The 23,199-nt window shown below is 27.4% G+C and overlaps 1 protein-coding gene across 2 annotated transcripts; it reads right to left on the reverse strand.

Moving 5' to 3' along the window:
- Positions 1–1,747: 1,747 nt before the first annotated feature.
- LOC135930584 (ATP-dependent DNA/RNA helicase DHX36-like) lies at positions 1,748–23,193 on the reverse strand. 2 transcript variants are annotated; one of them, XM_065467427.1, is made up of 16 exons: positions 23,114–23,193; positions 23,012–23,073; positions 20,428–21,226; positions 15,307–15,547; positions 14,212–14,422; positions 13,531–13,678; positions 12,565–12,691; positions 11,404–11,722; positions 10,889–11,087; positions 10,074–10,244; positions 9,439–9,630; positions 9,005–9,272; positions 3,394–3,657; positions 2,704–2,970; positions 2,226–2,363; positions 1,748–2,141 (listed from the first exon to the last, which is right to left on the reverse strand). In XM_065467427.1, the coding sequence occupies exons 3-16, from the start codon at positions 21,075–21,077 to the stop codon at positions 1,857–1,859; spliced, it is 3,480 nt and encodes a 1,159-aa protein (XP_065323499.1). In that variant the 5' UTR covers positions 21,078–21,226; positions 23,012–23,073; positions 23,114–23,193; the 3' UTR covers positions 1,748–1,856. The 2 variants fall into 2 exon arrangements, with proteins under 2 accessions (XP_065323499.1, XP_065323497.1); XM_065467425.1 differs by lacking the exon at positions 23,114–23,193 and adding an exon at positions 22,835–22,853 and having other exon boundaries at positions 23,012–23,041.
- Positions 23,194–23,199: the final 6 nt, after the last annotated feature.

A 23,199-nucleotide genomic window follows, 5' to 3' on the forward strand; every position in this document is an offset into this window, starting at 1 on the left:
CGGTGAATCTCCAAATATTCCGCAAGGGACTAATATTTTCACCTAATTGCTGCACTCTCAAAACATTGTTTTATAAATTTATATTTATATTGTTTTTTAAAAACGTGAACAATTATTTAGCGAACATTATATCAAAAATCATCCCTGAAATTGGTATTTATTTCTTTTATTTATTGTATCAATAATATTTTAAAAATAATATATTATTATATTTTTTATACGCCAATTTTATATTTATAAATTCAATGACAAAAAAAAATAAATATTATTCTGATAATCATTTAAAAATCAAGGATCCGAACTTTTGTAAATTTTAATACAGGTTTCGGCTCTAGAACCGGTTTAAAAACTAGTTTTATAGATTTATTTTAATTTATTTAAAATTAAAAATGACATTGAACACATTTAAAAAAATTTCTTATTGAAACAATTAAAATGCTTTTAAAGAATGAAAAAAATTATAAAATCTAAGGAAGATAAATATGCCTTTTACAGATATCTTAGATAAGATAATTCGGGAAGTATATAATGTTTTTGGAATTTTCAAAATTAAAATATATTATTCTTTTTATCCCAGCGAATCTTACAATGCTATTATAATCGAGGAAAAATTTTATTGATGCGGTTTTGGGGAAAGGATAATATATTTTTAAAATATAGCTTAGAGAGCTGACAAAGAAAGAATTGAAATATATATTGAGATGAGTTATGATGCGAAAGAAATTTATTGGCATGGATGCATAAGATAACTTTTTTTGATTCGAGATCACTAGAAAGAAATAATGTCTACAATATAAATTAGGTTTGGTTAACAAAGAAAAATGGTGTGCTGAAAAGTAGTATGCATATAAAAACATACATTTAAATTTGGATATCATGTCGAGAGAACGTTTTTATAAAGTAAGAGGCCAAGAGAGAGGTTTGACGTCCTTGATGAAAAAAGTTCAGGTATTTTTCTAGCTCTACCGACGTGATGGCTAAGGTTCAGTAAATAATAATGGTTAATACCGGTTGGGTTTATTCACTGTATTAAATTATTTGTGACAATTTTGCATGATTTGTCAAATCAATATTGTGCCTTTCCTAAACTTTGAATGCCAATAACTTCGAAGCTCTATTAGAGTTTACAACACATTTAACGATCATATGAAGTTTCATTCGTTTAAAGGTAGGTCTATTTGACATGGTATAACTCACAATAGAAAAATAAAATGGAAATGAAATCAATTGCTCTAATGATTCAACAAAATTAGTAAATAAAAATGATATATTTTCTTATTTTGAGAATTAATGCGAAAATTATTATAAAAAGGATATATTATGCTGGCGATATAAATTATTGCAACAATCAATATACACTACGTATAATTTTATACCTACAAATATCACAATTACCTATTTATATAAACCTTTATATAAATCATTTTCTATAAATTTTTTAATATTCATGTAAAATGTAAATAAAAGTTATAATGAATGTCAGCGGCAATGTTTTATTTTTTCAACTTTGAATTATTTTTTAAAATTGAAGAATCTGATTTTACCAGAAATGTATTCCATCATGTTTGGAATACCTACCCTATGAATTTCAGATAATTCTGTCATAAACTTTTCAAATTATTTCAATTTATTTTTATTTTTTATATAAATTATAAATGACTCAAAGGTTAACGGCAAGATTGCCTACAATTTATATAGGTATTCTAAACATGCTGGAATATATTTTCAGAAAAATTAAATTTCTAAAAATAAAAAAAAAGCACTCATTTAAAGTTGAAAAAATAACATATTACCGCTAACAAATATAAATATAAGTTTTTATGATATCCTACAACTCCCATATTTCGCAAAAACTATCACGCATTCATAATTCTTTTGAAAATGTCTTTCATGCCTTGATAAATCTCCGATATTTCCGACGAAACATTTAAAGAATTTTCTTCCAAATCCGGAATATTACTTGAATCTGGAAAGACCCGAAAGAAAGTTTCATGCCCATGGGATACGTAAGCTGAAAAAAGGCTAGAAAAAACGCGCCTAAGCGTTAAAATGCGTTCGGCCGTGACGTTATCTCGGACAGAGAAAGTTAGGAGTGGATCCGATTCTAGGATTATGGATGGTGACATGTTTTCTTTCAACGACTATTATATTTAAAAAGATCATTGTATTAGTATGAATAGAAAAGAGGGGGGGGGGGGTTAACAATAAAAATTATTCGGATAAACATTTTCTCTACGAACGCTATGGTCTTTGGTCCTTTGTATATCGCAACTAGAGCCAGCATTCATAAGGACTAAGGCAGCGGGGTGAAAAGTCGAAACGTCTCGGCATAAAGATACATTTTGGCGATTGGGAAGTTTTAACTTTTTTTAAAAAAAATATAAATAATTTAATAAATAAAACGCAAAGATATATTATAGATAATCTGGGATAAAAAAATATTGCATAAAAAAGGAATCGCATCTATTTTAATATTTTAATATCTAAAAACTAAAGGGAAACATCGAAAATCGGGCTTTAATCTTAACTCCACCCTAGATCAATTTTATAGGGAAGCGATTTTTTTTATAAAACATTATATGTAGTTAGGAATTATTATATAAAATAAGGAGAATATTTTAATCCCTATCCAGTATTGCCCAAAAGTGTAGTTAGATATAACCATTTAAAATCAAGTAATATATTTTATCAAAAATTTTTCACAATATTCAAATAAGTTATCCAATCGGTGTCATAGTTTTTCTTGTCGGAACAAAGGGATTCCCCCGATGGTACGACAATATTTTCTTGGTCGTCAAATATATCACTGCCAATATTGCTGGGTACTTGATCGTCGTTCTCATTATTAGTGTTGGAAGGAATATATTTTTTGGCCATCAGACGGATAGAATCCTTGACTAGTTTACCCCTCCTCACATCCCCATAGACCACTTTTGCTACGTTTGGATAAAAGCTGGAAGCTAAAATACCCTGTAAAAATTGTTTTTGTAATGTTTTTCTTTCTTTCTTTATCTTCGTTATTTATTTATTTCTTTCTTTATGATAAGATGGAAAATGCTATTGGTAAGAATTTTTTTATTTTTTAAAATTAGCAAAAATATTATAAAAATTGAAATTGATTTTTATTTTTTAAAAAAGGGAGGCTCAATTTGATAATCAATTTAACAAAAAAATATTTTTCAGACAATTCGAAATCAACCAGAAAAGATGGTCAAACATTGTTATCTGGCATTTGTATCATGCATGGATACATAAATATATGTTAAAATTGTTTAAACAATATTAGATGTCAAAAAGATAATGATATTCTCCGACACATTTCAACTGACCAAAAAGAATGTGTATTCTAACGTTTCCATAGAAGAATTTCAATATTATATTATTTTGTAAAACCTTCAACATTTTGTAATCATCGGGCCGCAAGGTTGTTTGTTGTCGATACCCCTGCACGTGACGATGGTGAACTTCACCTCTCCTGAGGTCTCTGTAAATTTTTTCGTCGATAATCCCCGCCTTCTTAGCCTCTGATATGAGCTGATTTCTGATAGAATGAATGAATTTAACGTTTTTCGAATCTATGCCGTTTTCCTCTTCGAAAAGGATTCTGTAGGCCGAACCGGTCTCCAAGGCTTCTCTCCATTTTAGATAAATATTTAGCTAGAACAAAAAAAGGGAAGGGGATTATAAACAATCTTTATCTTAAGTTTTATATTAAACTCTAATTTGACGAATCGAATATCTAATTATTCGAATAAAATTGCATATATCGAATATTAATCGATAATACGAATCATAGTTTGAATGTAATATTCTGATAATTTTTTTTCAATACCAAAAAATAATTTTAAACATTTAGAAAAATAAATTACATAAGCATATTTTTTTATTTACACCATAATAAAACAAGACAAGTAAACTAGAAAAAACTTTACATAAAAATATTAATATTTAAATAAATAATCATAGAATATTCGAAAATAATAACGGCTCGATTTGAGCCGATTTTTAAAAAAAGGCTAACTCAATATTTTAGCCAAAAAAATATTGACTAGGTTTCGAGATTTGGCCAATAGATGTCCAATCCTTTGTACCATCTGTGAGCAAAATCTTTAGATTTGCGTATTATTTTCCTGAGCAAAATATTAAGTTCACCGTTTTTAAAAATATCGTCTCAAATTGAGTGACTTAACAAAATTAGTTAAAATCAGAGTTTAACAAAAATATTGGTCCAAAATCTTGAGCAAAAAAATTGGAAATGTTTTCTTGAGCATGTTCAAAAATGATTGAACAAAATAAAAAAATGTTTTATAAAAAAAATCTTCTATAATTCTGAGAAAATATTTTGGAAATTTTATAATATAGTACAATCTTTATTGATGATATTAAAACATTTTTGAGCAAATATTGTGTGATTTTTAAAAAAAAAATTTAAGTTGAAAATTTGAGAATTGTTATAATTTTAATATTTAATGTAAACTATAAGAGTGACAATTGTAATAATCATCTCAGGACCTTTAAAAATAATTTATGTTAAAATAGGCTAAATGAGCATGTTTCGAGATGGTTTCGGTGATTGTAAATATAAAGGTTACAATTGTCATAATACTCATCTAAAACCTTTAAAAATAATTTTGTTAACCTTTAAAAATAATTTTAGTTAAATAAGAATTTCAATGATAATATATTACATGTAAAGGAGACAATTGTCATAATAATGATTTAATATTTTTTCAAATTAAAAATAAGTAAAAATGATTATTTAATGTTTTGACATAGTTTTAAAGTAAACTAGAAAAGTGACAATTATCTAATACTTAACTCAGAAACTTTTAAAATGATCTTAGCATATATAATTTGAAATTTCTATATTACTCATTCATATTATTTTTAATTTAGGTTGATATGATCATACTTAATCTTCTGTATAATAGTATCTAATATGTAAAATATTTAGACGTAATCGGGAAGGAGTTCAACTTGAAAGATGCATCAATATAATATAAAGATGATATATTGGGGACAATAACATTTAAAAATATTTTTCCCTTAACCTTTTAAAACGATTTAGATCTTAGAAACTACTCCTAATTCTAATAAGATACAACCCCCCCCCCTCTCCCTCACCACTACCATCTCCGATTATACTATTAATTAATTTATAAATCTATTCATATTGTTATCCAAACAAGTCATTTTATATGAATTTTTATTTATTAAATTTTAAAGTAAACTATAATTATATAATAAAATAGATTATATAAATAATAATTTAAAACATCACATTATTTAACAATGTACGATTTAGTTTTATAATTGAAATATCATTTAGTGTATCCTTATCTAATAGTGTTTTTAGAAAAGTTAGTTAGTATTATGCACTAAATGCTCTCTCAACTGAGACCTGGGCACAAGGAGCCAGAATTACTGAAACAGTATAAATAATTCGATGTTTTCTTGAATCAAAATATCTTTGTTAGATGACATTCTTTTGTTGTATAATAGAGATTTTATTTAAGTTTTATATCTCTATTCTCCATTTCATAGTAGTAAACAGGCCCCTTTTTGCAATCCCGCTCGATGTAGAGGTCAAATTTTATTTTTTGCTAATCCTTTGTGGGAGGCAAAATTAAGGATGGAGTTTCTTTGTAAGGGTCAATGACTTGCAAATGTTTCCAAATTGTAAATATATGTTCCTAAACCAAAAAAGATGTATATTAGAAGGTTATTAATTTACCCTGATCAATATTTTATCATCTTCCGAAAGATATTTACCATTTTCATAATAGAATCTTGGATCTATATATATAACGTATCTAAAAGTATCATTTTGAAATATAAAACTTTCTCTTATGTTCAAACATTCTATCATAATTTTAGGCAACTCACTATCCATTTCTTCTAACTCTATTTTGCATTCTAACCAAGACGCAAAAAAATCACCAATTACTATATCTTTTTATTGTAATTTTGTAGTGAATATGTATAACGGCAAAAAACAGAAGTGCCCAGTCCGATTGTATCCCATAAATCCGAACTAATTAAAGTTTCAGGGTATAACTGACCCATTTTAACATAAAAATATTTATTATCTATAAAATTTTTAATCATAAGGTAAGTACTATTCTCACTGGTAATAGTATCTAGGGTGGGTTTAGAAATCTTATCCATTAAGAATAACTTTTTATACTTTTGTGATTTAAGTAATTTTATGATATAACGAACTTTGTCTAATTCAAATTTTAAATGATTTTTAATAAAGTTGTTTACAGCAAGTTGTAATCGTATAAGATGAAGATCTAACACAGTATACCAAAACTTTTACTAATGTCGTCTAATATATTTTCCGTATTATAATAGTAGTCAATACCCTCTGCTATTTCATTAGAGTAAACTGAGATGTTTTCATCATCAATACATAAATTTTCCTCACCATTTATACTTGTATCAAAAAATATTTGGCTCAAATTGTTTTCATTAGAAAATCAATATCATTATTTAATTATCTCTAGCCATAGGTCACCCATTTTAAGCATATTGGCGCCGTTATCTAAAGTGAAATAATATATTTGTTTCAAATCAAGCTGGTATTTTTTTAAAATAGTTTTGATTTCTTTTTTTAGGTTAACGCATGTATGAATTTTTATTAGTTCTATCATTCTTTGTATTCGCACTTTTTTCTGGTCATCTTTTATATATTGAACATTAATACCTAATATTGATCTATTATATCTAGTAGCTATATCAATTTTGAAAGAAATGCACTTGTTTTTTTAATAAATGTATAATTCGAAGTGAAATTTCAGATGCGGTATATTTTATTTTGCCGACCACTGATCAAGTATATGCTTTCATTTGTAGAGAATAACAAGATGTTCATTATAATTAGACAGTTCGTAATATCATAAAATTACTTAAATCCCAAAAGTATAAAAGTTATATTTAATGGATAAGATTTCTAAACCCACATTAGATAGTATTACTAGGTGGAATAGTACGTACCATATGATATGATAAAAAAACTTATAAATAATAAAGAATTTTATGTTAAGGTGAGTTATACCCAGAACTTTTATTAGTTCAGATTTGTGGGATATAATCCGATTAGGTACATCTGTCCTATTACCATTATACATATTCACTATGAAATTACAAAGAAAAATCTAGTAATTGGTGATTTTTTGCCTCTTGGCTAGAATGCAAAATGGAATTGGAAGAAATGGATAATAAGGTATCTAAAAATAGAATGTTTGAACATGAGAGAAAGTTTTCTCTTTCAAAATGACGTTTTCGAAGTGCTATATATGTGGATTCAAGATTCCATCATGAAAATGGGAAATATCCTTAGGAAGACGATAAAATTTTGACCAGGGTAAATTAATAAACGTATAATCCACATTTTTTTAAGCAACATATATTTGCAACCTGGAAACATTTGCGAATCGTTGACCCTTACAAAGAAACTCCATCATTAATTTTGCCTCCAGTAAAGGATTAATAAAAAACCAAACTTGACCTCTACATCGAGTGAGATTGCAAAAAGGGGCCTGTTCACTATGAAGTGGGGAATAGCGATATCAAGCTTAAAATAAAATCTCTATTTACTAACTGTAACTTCTCTAAGGACATGATACTAGATGATATTTCAACTATTAAGTTAAATCGAACATTGTTAAATAATGTGATGTTTTAAATTTTTATTTATATAATCTCTTTTATTATATAATTATAGTTTACATTGTAATTTTAATATAAAATGATTTGTTTGAATGCTAACAAAATGAATAGATTTATTTTTTATTAATTAATAGTATAATCGGAAGTGGTGGTGGGGGAAGGGTGTATCTTATTAGACTTAGCCAGAGTAGTTTATAAGATCTAAAATCGTTTTAAAAGGTTAAGGAAAATAATGTTTATAAAATATCATGTTTATATTATATTGATGCATATTTCTAGTTGAACTCCATCCCGATTACGTCTAAATAATTTACATATATTATACTATTGTGAACACAGAAGATTAAATGTCTCCCAACAACAAAATCATATTAACTTAAATAAAAAATAATGGGAATGAGTAATATGGCAATTTCAAATTACATATTAAAATAATTTTAAAAAGTTCTGAGTTGAGTATATGTCAAAACATTTATTTAAATTATGTCAAAAAATGTAAATAATCTATTTTGCCTATTATTAATTTAAAAAATATGTGAAATGAGTATTATGACAATTGCCACCTTTATTGCTTTACAATCACTGAAACCATCTCGAAATATGCTCATCTAGCCTATTTTAACTAAAATTATTTTTAAAGGATCTGAGATGATTATAATGACAATTGTCACTTTTATAGTTAACATTAAATATTAAAATAATGACAAAACATTTTTAAAATAATCATTACTTATTACAAATATTAAAAAATATGTAAATTATAACAATTCTCACATTTACAACTTAGAATTATAAAAAAACATTATTTTAAAGATCAAAAATAAAAAGATTTTACCTAAAAAAATTTATTTTTAAAAAAATCACAAAATATTTGCTCAAAATTTTTTTTATAAGTAAAGATTTAATCACGAAGGATTTTATTATATTATAAAATTCTCAAAATATTTGCTCAAAATCATAGACGATTTTTTTACAAAAAATACTTCTCAAAATAACTTTTTTGATCTTCATTTGAAAATTTTTGAATTTTGAGCAAATGTGAAACCCTGGTTAAATAACTATATTAACTTGAGTAGCATTTATATATCATTTATGTTGTTGAAGGTAGTACTTGAAACAAAATGGACATTTAAAAAATTATAGATATTTCTGAAATTTTTTCTCAACTTCAGGTCCAATATTTTGATCTTATAAAAAAGTATTAATTAACTCTCCTTTATACGTAGAACGTATATTAAATTTTACAATAAAAATATATTTAAAAATTATTAGTTTATCTTCAACTATAAGAATAAATGATTTAATTAACAGTATTCAATAGTATATATACATGCGCCAAATGATCGCTCCCATTAGTTAAGGCGTATTTTTCCTTGATCTTCTTCAGGGTGATCAGGTCTTTGTTTCCAAAATTACCGGTATCAATTCTATTATTGGAAGAAGAATTGGATGAAATAAGCAGGGATCGATTATGGGACATGGCGGCAGCCATCGATATAACTTGATCGGTATAACCTAAAAATGCGGCTTTGGCTAAGGCCAGAGAAAGTCTGGGGTGACAATTGATGCCTATCAAACGACGGCCAAGATTGGTTAAACTTTTAAATAGATTTGAATGGTTTTTTTTAATGTCTTTTTTAATTTAGATTTATAATTTGAATTATGCATGATATAAATTTTAGTAAGAAAAAATGGAGTTGTGATAAGTTTCGATATGAATCAAAAGATAGTTTTCAAAAGTTGGGGAAAATATCATTTCTTCACTTTTCATTTTGGTCCAAAAATCCTAGCTCCCTCGTCAACACATCTATAGCCATATGAATCCCAACAGAAGTGGGAGGTATGATGAGAGAAGATAGAAAATCTTCAACACTTTCTGCTGGTTTTTCGCTATTTTTGTAATGGTAATTGGAACAAAGCAATTTCGTTTCGAGCACTATCGTTTCTAAGGGAATTCTTTTTTTTGTAAAATGACATATTTAGTGTATGTAATAATATAAAGAAGTGCCCTTAACTTTGTTTGGTGTAAAAAAAAGTGGCCAGGGCAAGTTAAAATCTTCACCTAAGGATATTACAATTGACATATGTTCTTTATAAAATAAATTATAATATTAGGAAAATATAAATTAACATACCTTTTTCCGCAGAGACCTGCAGAGGTATTACTTGCAAAACCCCACCCGGACATCTCTAAGGCCACTCTAAAAACGAATTTCTTTTATATGATCCCTTCACAGAATATATTGATAGATATAGCAAAATGTTTTACATTTTGCTACTTTGAGAGATAATAATAAACCGAAACAAAAATGGTCCACTTTGATCAACTTTTAGCTTACATTAGTCATTATTCGCATCCGTTCGAGTTCGTAAATTTATAAAAAAATAGATCGAAATACCTCAAAATCTCTGGCTGCGGGTAAGACGAGAATCGCTCAAATGTTTCCAGAGGATATAAGTGAAAGCATTTACCGGCTGACGTACGACCAGCTCTTCCAGCCCTTTGTTTGATATTTGATTTTGAGGCCCAAACTAGGTCGAGGTATGATATACCCGTGTCGGTATTGTACCTTGCCATTAAAAAATAACAACATTTTTAAAACAATACATATAACTATTAATTAGAGCTTTTATTAGAGCCGATTCCTAAAAATTTTAAAAAGGTTATAATTCCTAATTCCAAAAGAAAGTTCCAGGTTATGGCGCGGTTCTAAATTTTGATACATGCTTGACTTTGCATTTACAGTTAGTGCGAGATAGAAAGAATATTGTATACTTCGCAACGAATTTGCGCTAACTGTGAATGTAGGGTGAGATAAAGAATTGGAATAGATACTAGGTGATGTCGTGAGAAAGAATAGACTAAGGTAGTTTGGACAGGTTGAATGGAAGGGAAAGAACAATTGGTTGAATAATGTCATTGGATGAAAGTGGGGGGGGGGGGCAAGGCCCAGAAAGCGACCAAAGACAAGCTAGATGAAGGTGCTAGACAATGACATGAAAACCCTAGGTTTGGCCCGTGCCCAGGACCGCGGAAAACGGAGAAGGGTGATTAGAAAAGAAAATGGCCTATACGGGTAAACCTGATAAAGAGTCACTAAACGAAGAAGTAAAAAATTAGGATTCTATCCAACAATCTCGATAAATTTACAGGCATTTGAAAAAATGTCAATCCATCTAATAAATTTTATAATATAGAAAAGGGGAAAAAAACTTGTGTTCTTTGGCCAATCCAGTATCCACTACATAAGCGACATCATTTATGGTCAGAGAGGTTTCGGTTATATTTGTCGACAGTATAACTTTTCTAAGTTTAGAGGAGTTGTTTCTGTTTTCATTGTTGATTTGGAGGAACACTCTAGATTGTTCTTCTTGGGGCAAACTGGAATGAACCGGTAATATAACCATGCGGGCTTGAAAAAAAGAGATTACAAAAATAACTATAAGAAAAAAGCAAAATAATAAGTGAAAAATTTTAAAAATATCATAGGAGAAATTCTTAAGTTCATTTCCAATTAATAAAGTTCAATTCAAAAAGAAGGTGTAGTGTTTTTGTGTTAATTTTGAAAATTCTTTAAAAATTAAGCATTAAATTGAAAAATCTAGCGACGGTACTGCTGAATATACGAATAAATGATATTAAAAAGATTCGCTCACATTAACAGTTAGGAAAATTAGACTTATAATTTAAACATATCAATTTTTTGAAAGTTAAAAAATGTCTATTACGCTCGTTCCTGGTTAAGTTTCCATCTAATTTTTCTAATTCCTCTTTGACCTTCCTGATTTCCTGCCAACCCGGCAAAAAAACGAGGATAGCGCCTTCTAGGGGTTGCGATTTGTGGATGTAATTGATAGTATCTACCGTTAATTTTATATCCAATTTAGGAGTTTGCATTTTATTTCTGAATGTCTCCGCCTCCGAAAATTCTCCTATCAATTCCGATTTTGAGATTGGATTTATATCTACCAGTAATGAATCGATTTGTTCCGATTCGAATTTTAGCGTGGTAGTAGTAAGATCATTGAATGGCAAAGGCTTTGAAGGCTTAATGGGACATGACATGGATATTAAAATTAATTTTAATTTTATATTAAAAGATTTAACTTTGACATCAAATTTTTGAAATAAATGAGAAGAGATTTAAAATTTATATTAGAAATCTGCATGGCCTTGCCCCTTGCATGCGCAAAATATTTATCTCAGGTCGGCCAACTTGCCCAAAATATTTTTTACAGGCCCACTGGAAATTTCAAAAATCTGTTTTAAAACTATGGAATAACGTAAATTTATAATTGTTCCTCTATAAACACAAAAAATTATTACAGACAGGAAAACTTAATTATTATTTTTACGAGTCTGGAAAGGTATTTTACGGATTTATATTAGTTTTTTACTATCGGGGCCAGACCGAAAAATTATTTTTAAATCTTAACTGGCCATTTCGGGCTAGGTCTTAATGAATATTACTTAAAATTTAAGACTTAATAAAAAGAAGAAAAAATGAGTGTTAAATCTTGGTGAAAATACACAATATAAATAAATTTTAGGCAAGGCTATTCTTATAAATTTTAGTTTACAAAATCCCTTTCAGTCATTTTTATAAAAGATTTCAAAAATCATGTAAATATAATATAGTTTTTATGGTCCGGTCTTTGCAAACTGCCCATAATTTTTAAGTATAAAATCTTTCTCAGTCTTAATGCAAAAGAATCGAATCAATTAAAATAAATAATAAATTAACTCTTTCTATTTTTGAATTTAAAATTAAATTTATAATTATAAAAATATTAAGGGGAAAAACTCGATTAATTTTTTCAAAATTAATTTATGTATTTACAAATTATATTAACATTTATTAAGATAATAAAAAAAAGATGCATTCATGCCTTCATAATATTTTGGTTCATGGCTCCTTTTTTATCGGTAATTAGTTCTTGAATCTCGGGTAAAAAATAGGATATCACTGGAAACATCCTACCCTGTACATTGATAATAGGACATGAATCTAGATATCTGTTTAATTTTTTGAAAAGGTTATATAAAGTATCGAATAAGTTTTTTTTATTGAATAATTTTATGATTCTTCAAAAAATCATATCCTTCGCCCGTGTCCTGGTTCGTCTATATTTTTAAAACTTAGCGAAATAAGATTTTGAGGACACTCTATTGTGAGTTTGTTTTAAGTCTGCCCCAAATGGGGTTATGGTGACAACGTCTACTGGCAGCTAATTGAGGCTTAAAAGGTTCCCTGTGGGCCGGGTTCAAAAACACCGTTTCCTCGACAAAGTGCAAAAGTTACCTAAAGAGTTTCATGTCAGGAAGGGCATCCATTTGTAAAAAAAATTTCGCCTCCAAAATCTCGAATGATTTGTTATTTATATATTTATTTCGGTAAGAATAAAATAAAGACGTGTATTCTTTTATGTAACTAGCTTCCTTTTTTAGGCTGCTTAGAGGAGCTATATATATAACTGGCTAAACAGCGATTGTTTAGAAATAACACGAACCAGAATCTAATCTTTTCAATTATTAAGGATTCTAGTAATAACATACAATCAATAGAGCTTCATTAAAAAATATCAGGATGGGTGCGTCCTGCCACAGTCAGGCGAGTCTCACCCTAAAAACATAGAAACTTAATCATTTTTTTATAATCCCCCCCCCTTTAATTGAATAACAACAGTAATTGTAAAATGAGATTCAACTACTAAAAAAAATATAAAGGCAAAAATAATTTGATAAAACCCGCCTTTAAGAAATTTAATTATTAAGACTGCTTGCTAAATTAAGATATCACGTATAAAAACCAATTAGAATTTATATTAGTAATAGATATAATTTAGGAGCTATACTTGGAAAATTTAATAGCGTCCATAGTGGCGCTCATAAGGACAATGGAAATAGACGGATTGTTTCTGCGAACCCTTTTGAGTACGGCTAGGAGAAAGTCGGTGAGAACATCGTGCTCGTGAATTTCGTCCACTATAACGTGACTTACGCCTATAAAAAAAATTCATTGCTATAAAAAAACAGAAATTGGAACTCAATGCCTAAATTAGTAACGGCCAGGGATTATATTTCGCCTAAGATTGGCATATATTAAAAAAAACGATCCAATTACATGAATAATATAATTTAATACCTAAAATTTAAGGTTTTATCGTAATTAGTTAAATAAGTCCTAGCCGTTATAAATTAATTAAATGGTTTACTTTCATTATATAAACCTAAATCTCGGAAAGAAATAAGTATAATAATTAATACTATCTCATCAACAGTTATAAACCAATTTTTTTGACTTTGTTAAGGTTCAAAGCAGCATATTCCTCATATTGGTTGCGTAATATCCTTTCAACTAATGCACAAAAAATTATTATTTTATACAATCCATTCAAATCTGGAAATTGATATGGATTTGTAATGAACTGACTTAGGTTAACGGTTATCTTAAACCTCTAATGTAGTATAATACATTTGGAAATGGTTGTCGTTTAAATAAATGTTTTTGAAAAATATTTTATTTAACAAATTACCCATCAAATTGGGGTTATTTTGCAACTTTCTCAACAATATCCCGGCAGTGCAAAAGAGAATGGGGCCTATTGCACCGTTGTTATCGGTTAAAAACCCGTTATATCTTGGTAGAGATTGGTAAAGCCTGACTTGAAATCCGATGTTTTGAAAACCGTAATCCCGTTCGATCTGGTCTTGATCAGATTGGAGACCCTCAAGATTTCTTGTAGACTGGGAAACAAAGATATGAAATAAGGGAGAGTGAATTATTTTATTAATGCTAATTAATAAAAATTCAAGTTTTTTTATTTCAGTAAACAATAAATAATTTGTTGTCAAGATCTTTATATTTTCACAGTGTACAAGACGTGAAAAAAAAATTCAAAACTTTAATAAGGTAATTATATATTTTTTTTCTATCGAAAAAATAAAACATTTTATAGGAGGAATGCTAAATTTTACTTGGTCAACACACTGAGATACTATTTCATATGGGAGGGGAGGGGCTGGAACTCCAGAATAATTTAGCCAGAAAAGTTCTTTGTGTACCTGCAACAAATATACCCAGCGAAAGAATCTTTTCTATAGCTAAATTAATCCTTAATGCCAAAAGAACTTCGTTATGTTCTTCAAATCTTGAGAATCGTATTTATTCAAATAATTATCATTTAGTTAAATTTGATACTTTTAATTTATTTATATTTATTACCTTTATAATTTGTTTGCATATGAAATTGATAATATTATAGATATAGATAACGTTTGTATATAAATTTGTTTTTAATTTTATACTAGAAAATCTATAAAATAATTATTGATGTGATTGTGAAGCAAAAGAGTATCTATTTTTGAATATTATCTATTTTCAGGATGACAATGGATAAATTTATATATGAATTGGACATTGAAAAGATTTAAATACTTTATCAAGAATATGAAACTATAGGAGTTTATAAAAAGTGGAGATTATATGGTAATTTCAATTATTAAAATGCGCAGCCAATTTATCAAACGGCGGCGTATATTTAATGAGCGCCACCGAAAATAATAACCGTTGCCGCGAATGTAAAAACAAAAAATTAAGTTTAAACATCTTGAAACAACAAAAAAATTACCTTTTTCCTAGAATTAACGCCGCCCATAGAAGTTTCACCCATCTCATGGGCCACCCTATCCGCCAGGGCTATACAACTCATACGCCTGGGTTGAGTGACTATAATACTGCAATCGGAAATTTTCCCGATTTCCATCATGCGCTCACGTATGTATTGCGGAATCTGAGTGGACTTCCCTGATCCCGTATCACCCGTTACGATCAAAACTTTATCGCGTTCGAGAGTTTCAAGAATTTCAGAGCTTCATTTTTTTGGAGCATATTTGACGAAATTAAAATTTGTAATAAAAAAAGTGAACCAAGTGTTTCAATTGGACGATTAATCTGGAGAAATAATTATTGTTTTGTAAATATATAAAAAAAATTTTAATTGAATATTCTTTCTATTAAAGAGAGACCTGCAGAGGTACCATTTACAAATATCAACTTTCCGTTACACCGGCCTTGAAAAAGGCACGACTCGGATTTATTTTAAAAATTTTTCGGTCTGAGTGTGATTTTTTTTACGCCCTTGCTATTTTAAAAAAATAAAAATATACATTATTCAGCATTCATTTTACGGATCGTTTTTTAGCAAATATGAAATCCGTATAAGACCACTTCCAATCGCGACGTTTTTTCAAAGCGATAAATAACAAATTCAGCTTAATAATTGAGTTTATAAACAAAACTTAATAACTAGCATGAATTTTTAACGATTAAATAACGTTTGATACGATTGAAATGAACAAGTAATTATTTTTATATTAATATTCAATAAATGAAATGATTATAGAGGAAATTTTGTATCTGATTTGATAAATTTTGTAGAAGCTCATGACGATAGACTTTATATTGAATCACTTAATGTTGACTACTTTATAATAAGAATTTTTAAACAATGGACTTTTTAATTAAATACTATTTAATAGTAAGCATGTTGCAGGTGTTTTATTTGGTGATACATTAAAAACAAAGACTATTAAGTGCTATAATAAATAAGTTTGAAGTGTTTAAAAAACAGAAATACCTCATTTATGTATTAGGAAAAAAATAGTTTAAGTGAATATTTTTTCAAAATTTTTAGTATAAACCTTATTTTAATTTTTAAAAAAATAATAATAGAAGAAATTTTTGAAAAATAAAAATTTCAAGGCCAAATAATAGAGATCAAATCGTAAATAATGTTTCTTCGATATTAAATTGGTATACACCGTACGATTTTACAAACTTTTATAATCATATGCATGAGTTTTTTGAACTTGGTTATCGGGGACAACCAATCAATTAAAGGATATAAATTTTACGATATTTTAAATATATTTTTATCTTTTCTATTTATATAAAAATAAAGATGCCAATTTCGGAACACTCAAAACTAAACGCGAATACAATTTTATAATATAATATTTTCTCACAAATTTAAATCATTATGTAAATTATTATATTGTGCTTGAACTTGTAAATAGATTATTATAATATATACAAAATAAAATGAACTATATTTGAAGTAAAAAGATATTTGAAATTTATATTTTCTAAATTTTAAAAAAATTATTTATTGGGTTGTTAATTTTTATATTTCGTTCTTCCGATTGGCGCCTTTCTATAAAAAAAAGAATGGCATTTACATTTATTTTAAATGTTTTATTTTTCCAGAGTTGTTAAAGTAGCGAGCTATTTGTAGTGCTCTAACTTTTTTGGTAGCTATAGCTAATAGCGGCTACTTTTTTGCAATTATTTAATTTTTTAGCGCGCTACATTTTTTGAAATTTTAAAAAATATAATGAAGGTAAGTATAAACATGAAAATTTAAATATAATATCATAATTAATTATAAATTTTTAGGATTTATTATTTAATTTTGAAATTGAAATATATTTTCAATTTGTAATTTGTATTTTCATTTGTATTATAAACCTAAATCACGGGTTAATAATTTAAAATGTCATCGCCTATGGATATCCAAATCGTTGAAAGTGATTCAGACAATGATATTAATAAAATGGAAAATACCAGGGAAGAAAATGTTCTTAATAGAAATAATACAAATTTCCCATTCCCTAGATTTGATTAAAATAAATAAAAGACCAAAACTGGCTTCAAATTTATTTGTTTAAAATGTAAAAAAAAATATTTCCTCAAATCAATCCAGTTATAACCTCAAGAAACACCAAAAGGTAAATGTCATTATTACATTCTAATAGTGTTTATTTTATAAGACTGTTCATACCAATAGCTTTAAGGAAATGGGGAAACATTAAAATAATTTTGGTATAGGCGATTCTACATCTAAAAAGACTAATTCAAATCAAACCAAATTAATTAATAATCCGAATGCCAATATTTCTCAGAAATTGGCTGATAAAGTTATTGTTGATTTTATAATTGATACAGTTCAGCCAATGTCCTTGGTTGATAGTCCATCATTTACCATGATGATTAAAACTCTATCCTCTGGTACAAGAATTTTATGTCGCCAGTAATGAATAAAATAGCAGATAACTTTAAAGTGATGAAAGACACTCTAATAGTAGAGTTATCAGAGATATCATATATATGTACCACGGCAGATAGTTGGACACATAACACTAGGTTAAAACTTATAAAATGCAACAAATTACCATAAATATTTATTTTTATTACAGAAATTTTTTTAATATCAAAACTAACTGTATTTTAATATTTATAAATGTTGATTTTTATATATTTACTATACAATAACATTATAAGCAAAGAATAAAACTAATTTGTTTCTGAATTTTTTTTTATAAAAAGTAGCTTAAAAAGTAGCTAAAGCTACTTTTGAAAAATAATAGCTAATAGCGAGCTATTTTTTTGACAAATAGCGATAGCGGTAGCGCGCTACTTATAAAAGTAGCGATTAACAACTCTGTATTTTTCAAATTTCTTCCGATTATTAGATAAGGTTTATAAAAATTTTGAAAAAAATATTCACTTAAACTATTTTTTTCCTAAAACATAAATGAGGTATTTCTGTTTTTTAAACACTTCAAACTTATTTATTATACCACTTAATAGTTTTTGTTTTTAATGTATCACCAAATAAAACACCTGCAACCCTATAATATGGAATGAATTTTAATAATTTATAATATATAAAATAATTAATATTTCTTTTAATAAATCAAAACATAAATCTTTATTTAAAATTAATAAATTATTAATAATTTACCAGGCTTAATTCATCCTCAAATCAAATGCATGCAAATTAAAATGGAAGAATTTGAGGGATTCTTTTTTAAAGGAAAAGAGAAAGAGAGAAGAAATACATTCAGGGGATGCTGCTAAATCTAGCACTCCATGGAAATGGTACGAATCTCTATCATTTCTTACTACTTCCACTATTCCCTGAAAAAAGCTAAACAGTAACACATATAATAATGAGAATGTAAGACCAGGGTAAAAAAGGATCCTATGGGAAAATAATTAGATTTTCAAATTTATCATATCTCCCCATTTGTCGTAAAAGGAGTGAATATGAATCACCCGACTTTCAATTCAACTGGTCGAAATTCCCTTATTTCATGTTTCTTTTGTTATTTCATATAGTCTGTTATATAAGCACCATTCTTTTTCGTTCTCACTCTGACATTATATGTAATTGCTAAATTTTGTAAAAAGATATAAAATGATACTCATTAAAATAAATTTATCCCTTAATAAGTGCATTAATGAGTGTATTTTTGTTGCTTTTAATTTAATTGAATATCACCTAAGATGATTAGTTGAATAATTAATTTGAATAATATTTTACTAGAAATATTATCTAGGATCGAAAAATGCTAATATGATAAATGAATGAATGTGATATATTGTTCAAAGATACACAATTTTTAAATATATTTTATTTATAAAATATTCGGCCCGGTCCGGGTATTTAAAAAAAAAATTTTAGGCCTGGCCAGGGTATAAAAATTTCTGGCCTGCAGATTTCTGCTATAAATGTAAATTATTTTAAAATACACAACACATCTTGGAAGATCAAATTTATAACTGGATTTTTGAATAATGTCGACCAATAATTAATAATAAATATGTAAATAATTATTTATTTAAGGTTTGACCGATATTAATCGTTTTACAAAAAACGAATCGGGCCGAAATTCTCAAAAAACCGATCCAATATTAAGATTACATTGACTTTGTTTATGATATATGCATATTATATCGGAATATGGAATCCATCGAGATACAGAATCCCTCAATTTAAGCCATTTATTGAGAGGGATTTTTAAGTTTGAAATATCTAACTTCATAGAAATGTATTCTAGAATATGTATAGTACCTAATAGTGTTTTTAAAAAGCCTGATTTTTCTATGCGCAGTTAAGATTTTAGCCAAAATAATATTGTACTTAATAATTTGAACATAGATAGGGGAAAGGTTTGGACCTCTATTTACCCAATCTTGAGGCTTAGGAGATATTAGGTTAAAATCTTAATTGGGTCCTTTTTAAAAATCGATTTTTATCGAGTTTTTTAACAACACTAGTACCTACCCTATGAATTTCAGGCATAAGATTTTGTTACTTTAATTTATACAAAATATATATAAATTAAGAGTTTAAATCAAAATTGTCAGAAATTCACAGTTTGGGTATACTATTTAAAAAATAAGATACTTAAAAATGTGATTTAAAAAATTAAACATTGCCTAAATGAGATGATTTAATTTTTAGGTAGCGTAATCATCCGTGATAATTAACCAACTATCGCCTTGTTACTGTTGTCAAATGATTAACCCAATATTTTGGCCAAAAAGTATTACGCAAGCCTAGAGATTTTGCTCATAGGCCAGAAAGTTGGGCATCTTAAAACAAAATTTCGAGACTTGTCTAAAATTTTAATTTAAAATCAGCGAAATTGAGCTATTTAAAAAATGCTAGTCTTGGTCATGAGAAACGAGAAATTTAAAAATGTATCTTGTTTTGTCCCATTTTATATTTACATATATTTTTTTATATATAAAATATTAATTTTCTCCATGGCATTTGATTAAAAATAGCTGGTAAAAAAATAATTAAATAGAAAGAAAGAAAGAAAGAAAGAAAGTAAGAAAGAAAGGGATCGGCATAAATTTGCCTAATATAAATTAAAATGCTTAAATTGATATTCAATACCGTTTCGCGTATATGGGCAAATTTTTTCGCGCGTTGTTCATTTGTGGATTATTATTGAGATTCTGAGTTTTTCTCGAGGCGATAAATTCGCTCTGGGCTTTTTTGTTTAAGTAATCTTTTTGAGCTTCGTTAGGATGGTACAGTTTTCGACCCCAGATAATATCTTTGACATCAAAATTTTCGATTTGGCGGTTTATATTATCGTTTAAATTGCCAGGAGTAGGCGGAGATGAAAGCAAGGAATATGATAAGCTATCCTCCAAGCTGATTTCCTCTTCGCCCAAGATACTTTCAAAATTATTGGAGCTCTGAGGTGATTTTATAGCCAGCTCGTGGCTAGAAGCCATGAATAATTTAGACCTTTCCAATAAATACGGCTCTAGCTTCTCGAACTTGGCTATTAGTGCGTCTATGCGCCGTTCTAGTTCAGCATTTTCGATACAAATTTCTGAAGGCGGGTTCATCCTCTCCAATTCCCTCAAAATTCTCTGATCCACATTGTTTGCTTTCACCTTCGTGCTTTCGTCCAGGATATTCGTTACATCGTAGGAATCATCCAAGATTTTAAGTTCCTTGAGAGCCTTCATTGCTTGGGTGACATTGAATCGCTCGGCTAGAATCTTTCGCTTTGCAAAGGATTCGAAAATCATTTCTTTAGGCCATTTAATTATGAGAGTACTTTTCCAAGTTGGGCCCTTGTTATTGTTAAACTGAGAGGAACGAAGAATAGGCTTATGCCGAGGCCCTAGTCGTTTAGTAACTTTGTCGAATAAGTTTACAAATTTGCATTTAAGATGGCCTAATGAACAATTAGAAGGGTTATAATGCAAAAGGTCACAAAAATCAAATTATTATTTTCATAGCATTTTTACCTTCATAAAATATCACAAATATAAGTATTATTTCAAGCTTAAAATGTATCATCTGTAAAATAGCATTTCAAACTTTACAAGTATCATTTTATATGTAAAATACGCAAATTTTGAAATGTTCAAAATAAAAATTCTTTAAAGATTTTTATTTTTTTGAAAATGCTAACAGGATTTTTGATTATTTTTTAGGCAAAATTTACAAATCTGTTTTTTTTGTAAAAATCATATATATTATAAGTACCAATATTTTGTGATTTTCCTGCATAAAAAATCTTTCATGATGGATTATTTTTTCAAACTCTGAAAATTGTTTAAACTGTCTAGGTGTCAAATGCTTTAATGCAAAATTCTAAAATATATAGAGTCATAGAAAAACAAAATTAAAAAGAAGCTTATAATTCTTTCATCTAAATTAGGTGGCTCAAAGAACAAAAAAAAATATTTAACAAATCTGTATTTTTTATTTTTTTATCAATTTTTTTGTTTTTATTCATAAGATTTATAAAAAAAAATATATTGGCAGGCTTAAATTAAGGCCAAAGATCTAGATTTCTCGGTTACCAAACAGCAATTTGAGTTAATAGGTGATGATTTGATCTTCATAATCGCAGAGGTAAAAATGGAATATTTTAATGAAGATAATTTATAATCTAGTATGTGATCATATTATTTTATATATTTATAAATATCTTGTTTGCAAATAAATAAATATTTTCAATCTTAAATTTGGTTTATTTAGATTATGTCCAAGGGGTTACAAAATAAACAATATTTAACAAATTTTAAGGTGGGTCAAAATATTTTAAAAAAAATGTGTGTGGAGTCAGAAATTGAATATTCTTTTTAAATTGGTCTCAAAAATGGAATTTCTAAATTTTAAGCACACTAAAAGTAGAAATGGCATTTTTAGATTTAACAAATGTAAAGATTAGATATTACCTGAGGAGTTATTTAACTCAATATATATATTTTTTTAAATCCATTAGTGCATTTAAAATTATAATTTAATAAAATGAGTAATTCATAAATTGGACATTTATAACAATTTACTTATTGTACAGCACTAAAATATATATAATAATAGATATGCACCAATATAAATAAAAAAAACGAAGTGATGCTACAGTTTTTTTTAAACTTAAAAAAATATCAAGCTTAAATGACAATTTCAATATTTTGGGAAACAATTCTTAAAAAAATTTATAACACAAAATCAAAATGGGCAAATTATTATAGTAATTAGAAATTTAGAAAAAAAGATTTTTTTCTATAAAAAAAATTATTTCATCCCTATACCAATACTCAATATAATACCCTCCATTCCAAAAAAGTGTAGATTTATTGGGAAAAAGGAAGATATAGTTCATCAAAATGATAATTTTTTATTTTTTGTATAAATAAAAAGTTAAAAAGGGTATCAGATAAATGATATCAGTTTAAATTGGATATTAACTGATACCATGAGTATTAATGCTTCTTTGATTAATAATCCTTATTATAAAGGTATATTTAAATAAAATTTAAAAAAAAATAACATTCCTGTTTTGAAATCCACTTTGTGAATATAAGCAGCATAACGTAAAAAAAATTTTGAATTTATATATTTTTTTTATTAAACTAAGCACAAAAACCAATGATAAATACATAAACACTTTTTAATAAATTTAAGATTGACAATATACCATAAAGTATAACGTGATAATCGTTTTAACCTGATGGGTCAGCATTATTTACAATCAGTTCCTCCTTCAAAACAACTTTTTGACTAGCTAAGCTTGATAGATTGTTTAATAATTTATAATTTTGATAAAAACTTAATAAAGGATTTGGGTCTAGTTTATTTTTAAAAAACGGCATGGTTAGGCCAATATAACTACACTAGGTAAAAAAAAACGAATAT

This window comes from Gordionus sp. m RMFG-2023, chromosome 5 (assembly GCF_954871325.1).
Source record: "Gordionus sp. m RMFG-2023 chromosome 5, tfGorSpeb1-WG-v2, whole genome shotgun sequence".
NCBI lineage: Eukaryota > Metazoa > Nematomorpha > Gordioida > Chordodea > Parachordodidae > Gordionus > Gordionus sp. m RMFG-2023.

Bases quoted from the DNA above. Each gene is read 5' to 3' on its own strand.
- LOC135930584 (XM_065467425.1), bottom strand. The intron at 11,088-11,403 runs GTAATAGACATT...CTTTTTTTCAAG, and splicing joins AAACTTAACCAGGAACGAGC to CCCGCATGGTTATATTACCG. The intron at 2,142-2,225 runs GTTTATCCGAAT...TAAATATAATAG, and splicing joins ATAGCGTTCGTAGAGAAAAT to TCGTTGAAAGAAAACATGTC.